This window comes from Elephantulus edwardii, unplaced genomic scaffold, assembly GCF_000299155.1.
Source record: "Elephantulus edwardii isolate Elephantulus edwardi_28Jun2011 unplaced genomic scaffold, EleEdw1.0 scaffold00008, whole genome shotgun sequence".
NCBI lineage: Eukaryota > Metazoa > Chordata > Mammalia > Macroscelidea > Macroscelididae > Elephantulus > Elephantulus edwardii.
Genome location: NW_006399758.1, coordinates 9640022 through 9643424, shown reverse-complemented (window position 1 = coordinate 9643424; position 3403 = coordinate 9640022). Strand labels below are relative to the sequence as shown.

The following is a 3403-nucleotide window of genomic DNA, read 5'->3' as shown; positions in this document are numbered from 1 at the left end:
AAGCCTAAAGACCTCTGAGAATTTCATATGTGTCCCTCCTCAAAATGTGAAAGGCCATCCTAAGGTCCAGCTGGAACCAAAATTCACAACACATTAGTTCTCAGCTCTCAGCCTGCAGATGTCAAATCGGTGTCAACAGAGGAGACTTGCCAGATGAATTGGGGGTCTCTGGCCTAGAGTCAATCAGCATTTGAGTGTGCCAGAATTGTAAAAAACGGAAAATAATCATGGTAGCAGCAGTTAATAAATCCAAAGACATGTGGCATTGGAGAAATATTCTGTCAAGGATCTCTCCAAAGTGCTGAAGAAGAATGATGTCAGTTTAAAGACTAAGGTGTACCTGATCCAAGCTACAATATTTTCCTTTTCTTCCTATGCAACTGAAAGTTGGACAATTAATAAGGATGACAGAAGAATCTATGTCTTTCAATTGTGGTATTGACAAAATGTGCTGAATATTCTATGGACTTCCCAAAAAACCCCAACAGATCAAGTATATCCTTAGAGGCAAGAATGGTGAAGCTTCACCCCTCATACCCTGGATATGTTGTAAGGAGAGGCCAATTACTGGGAAAGGTGAAAGGTCAGAGGAATAGATGAAGAACGTCAATGAAATGGATTGATAAAAGTTTATAACAATAGGCTTAAGAACGTGAGAGATTATGAAGATGGTATAGAATAGAGCAAGACTCCACTCTGTTGTTCATTACATAGTAGTTAACAGCACATAATAATAATAATGATATCCATTGTGGTGAGAATAAATTAATCATTGCAAATAGAAAATTGTTGACAGAATAGATAAATAAATTAATGCATACATTGAGTAGTAGATGACCCAGGTCTTCTCTAAATGGAACAAAAAATACCAGACAAAATTAATGAAATCATCACAGCATTAAGAATATTTTTGGTTCTCTTTTATGATGACTCTCCTCAAAATGATACAAATATATCATACCTCAGTATATTGTTCTCACTCATCTCAAACTCATTGATATTGAGGCAGAACTGACTCATAGCTGACCCTCCAATGGGTTTTTGGAGGTTGTAAATCACACAGCAGATCACCCGTCTTTCTCCCTTGAAACCCCCGATGGATTTGAATTCCCAGAAAGAAGCTACCTTCAGGTTAGCAGCACTCCCTGAAGACTATACTAAATTATAATCAATGGAAAGGTTTTCGTTTTCACAGGTTTTAAAATAATTTGTATACACACACACACACACACACTGGGAAGGATAAGCAATACCCTCCCGTGCAATTTACTGCCTCAGGAAACCCACTGTCACCTGTCAGTCAGTTCCAGCTTGATGACACACAACAATCTACACCTACATATATAGGAACTCTGGCGGCCTAAAGGTGGAGAAGTTGTGCTGCCAACACAAAGACAAGCTACGAATCCATCTACGAGCTTCTCAGGAGACAGATGGGCAGCCTCCTACTATACAGTTTATAACCTCTGACCCACTGGAGGATCAGCTTTAAGTTGGACTCCATAGCAGATAACAACAAAACATATACGCGTGTGTGTGTGTGTGTGTGTGTGTGTGTGTGTACGCGTGCGCATGGATTTCTGGTGGTACATAGATTGTTGTTGTTGTTGTTGTTGTTGTTGTTGTTGTCAAGTACCATAGAGTCAGAACCAACATATAGCTGATCCTCCACTGGTTTTTCAGAGGCAATTAATCCCAGGGGAGGTGATTGCCCATCCTTCTCCCAGGGAGCAGTGGGTCATCTGGAACCATGTACCTTTGGGATTGCAGTACAGCTTCTTGCCACTAGGCCACCAGAGGTAAAAGACCATAATTAGTACCTTCCTCTGGTAGCCTAGTGGTAAGAATCTATGCTGAAGGCACATATTGAATCTGCCAGCTGCTCTGCAGAATGGGCAGTCTCCTTCTATGCAATTAACTGCCTCTGAAGACTCATTGGAGGGTAAGCTATGGGTCAGTTCCAACTTGATGGTACACAACACACAAATCATTTTTCAACACAGACCTTTCTTTCACATCATGTAACAGTGAGACACTTTTGTAGGACTTCCTTACTCCTTTATTTGGCTTTTAAGTCAGAAATGACACTGATCTTTCTAAGTGCTTTATTAAAATGCACTTTCTCCTGTTGATAGATAAGTGTATATAAATTATCAATGCAAATTTATCATTATTGCTGAAATATTATTCAAAGAGCATGCCCTTGACATGTGTCTTAGTATCAATAATCTTTAAATGTGAAAAATGGCTCCTTTTTTTGACATCTTATTTTTTGGTGAAATAGATCTTTAATACACACTACTGAGTATTTTGGATGGCTTTCTTAAAACTAGTGGTTTCATTAATCTTAAGGAGTAGGGATAGAAATAGAATTTTATTTTCAAAACAAATATACAGAATATAGCAAATAATTTTCCATAAAACTCTTTCATCAAGATATTATTGCTATATTAGTGTAAGACATATGGAAAGCTATGGGTTAAAAAAGGAGGAATATAATATAATGTAATGAAGCTAGTATGGGTAAAAGCATAAAGTAAAAGAAAATTTACATTTCCCAAAGGAAATAAAAATACACAATAGTTTTTGGTTAGATTCTGTGTTCAGTGCATGCCTTTTGAGGGCTGAGCGCCCTTGTCATTGCGTTACCTTTTGTTCTCTAAAAGCTCTATCACTGTGAGAGAATCTGACAATGAATTCTTATTCATTTGCTTTTAGATTCAAAACTGGATGCATCATCTAAATAAAACCCATTCGAGCCTCATTCAGCTGTTCTCTATTGGGAAATCATATGAGGGAAGATCTCTCTTTGTTTTAAAGGTAAGAATAAGAAAAGATTATCTAAACTAAAAATATTTATCAACCATCCATCTTGTCAACTTTGGCTTATGAAAAAAATTCATTGCAATGGTCTTGCCAAGAGTTTCATATTTCACTTCATTTGACAGTTTAAGGAACTTTTACCCTCAAGTATATGAATTATGGATAGCGTTTGACTTTGAGTATCCCAGAGAACATTTAATAACATTTTCAGAGAAATTGTTGTCTAGTGAGTCAGAAGTGACGCATAGACTATCCTCCAGTGGGTTTTCAGAAGCAATTAATAGCATTGGAGGAGATTGCCCATCCTCCTTCTTCAGTGCAGCTGGTTTGAGCCTAGTGCTATTGGGATTGCAGCGCAACTTCTTTCTACTAGGTGACCAGTTGTCGTTACGTGCCTTTGAGTCCCTTGTGACTCATAGAGGCCCTATGAACAACAGCCCTAAACCCTGCTCTATCGTGCGCCAATCACACTGCCTCCGAGACACCCATCCCAGTTACTCCAGTCACTGAATCAATGTACCTCATAGAGAGCCTTCCCCTGCTGCGCTGTCCCTCAACCCTCCCAAGCATGATGTCCCTC

The 3403-nt window shown here is 38.7% G+C and overlaps 1 protein-coding gene across 1 annotated transcript in view; it reads left to right on the top strand.

Annotated features, from left to right (window-relative positions):
• The window catches only part of CPA6 (carboxypeptidase A6), a 557716-nt gene that overhangs the window by 415487 nt on the left and 138826 nt on the right, over nucleotides 1-3403 (top strand). The window contains exon 5 of the mRNA XM_006880443.1: nucleotides 2719-2820. Within this exon, the coding sequence (XP_006880505.1) occupies nucleotides 2719-2820 (102 nt within the window). The remainder of the gene's footprint in view (nucleotides 1-2718; nucleotides 2821-3403) is intronic.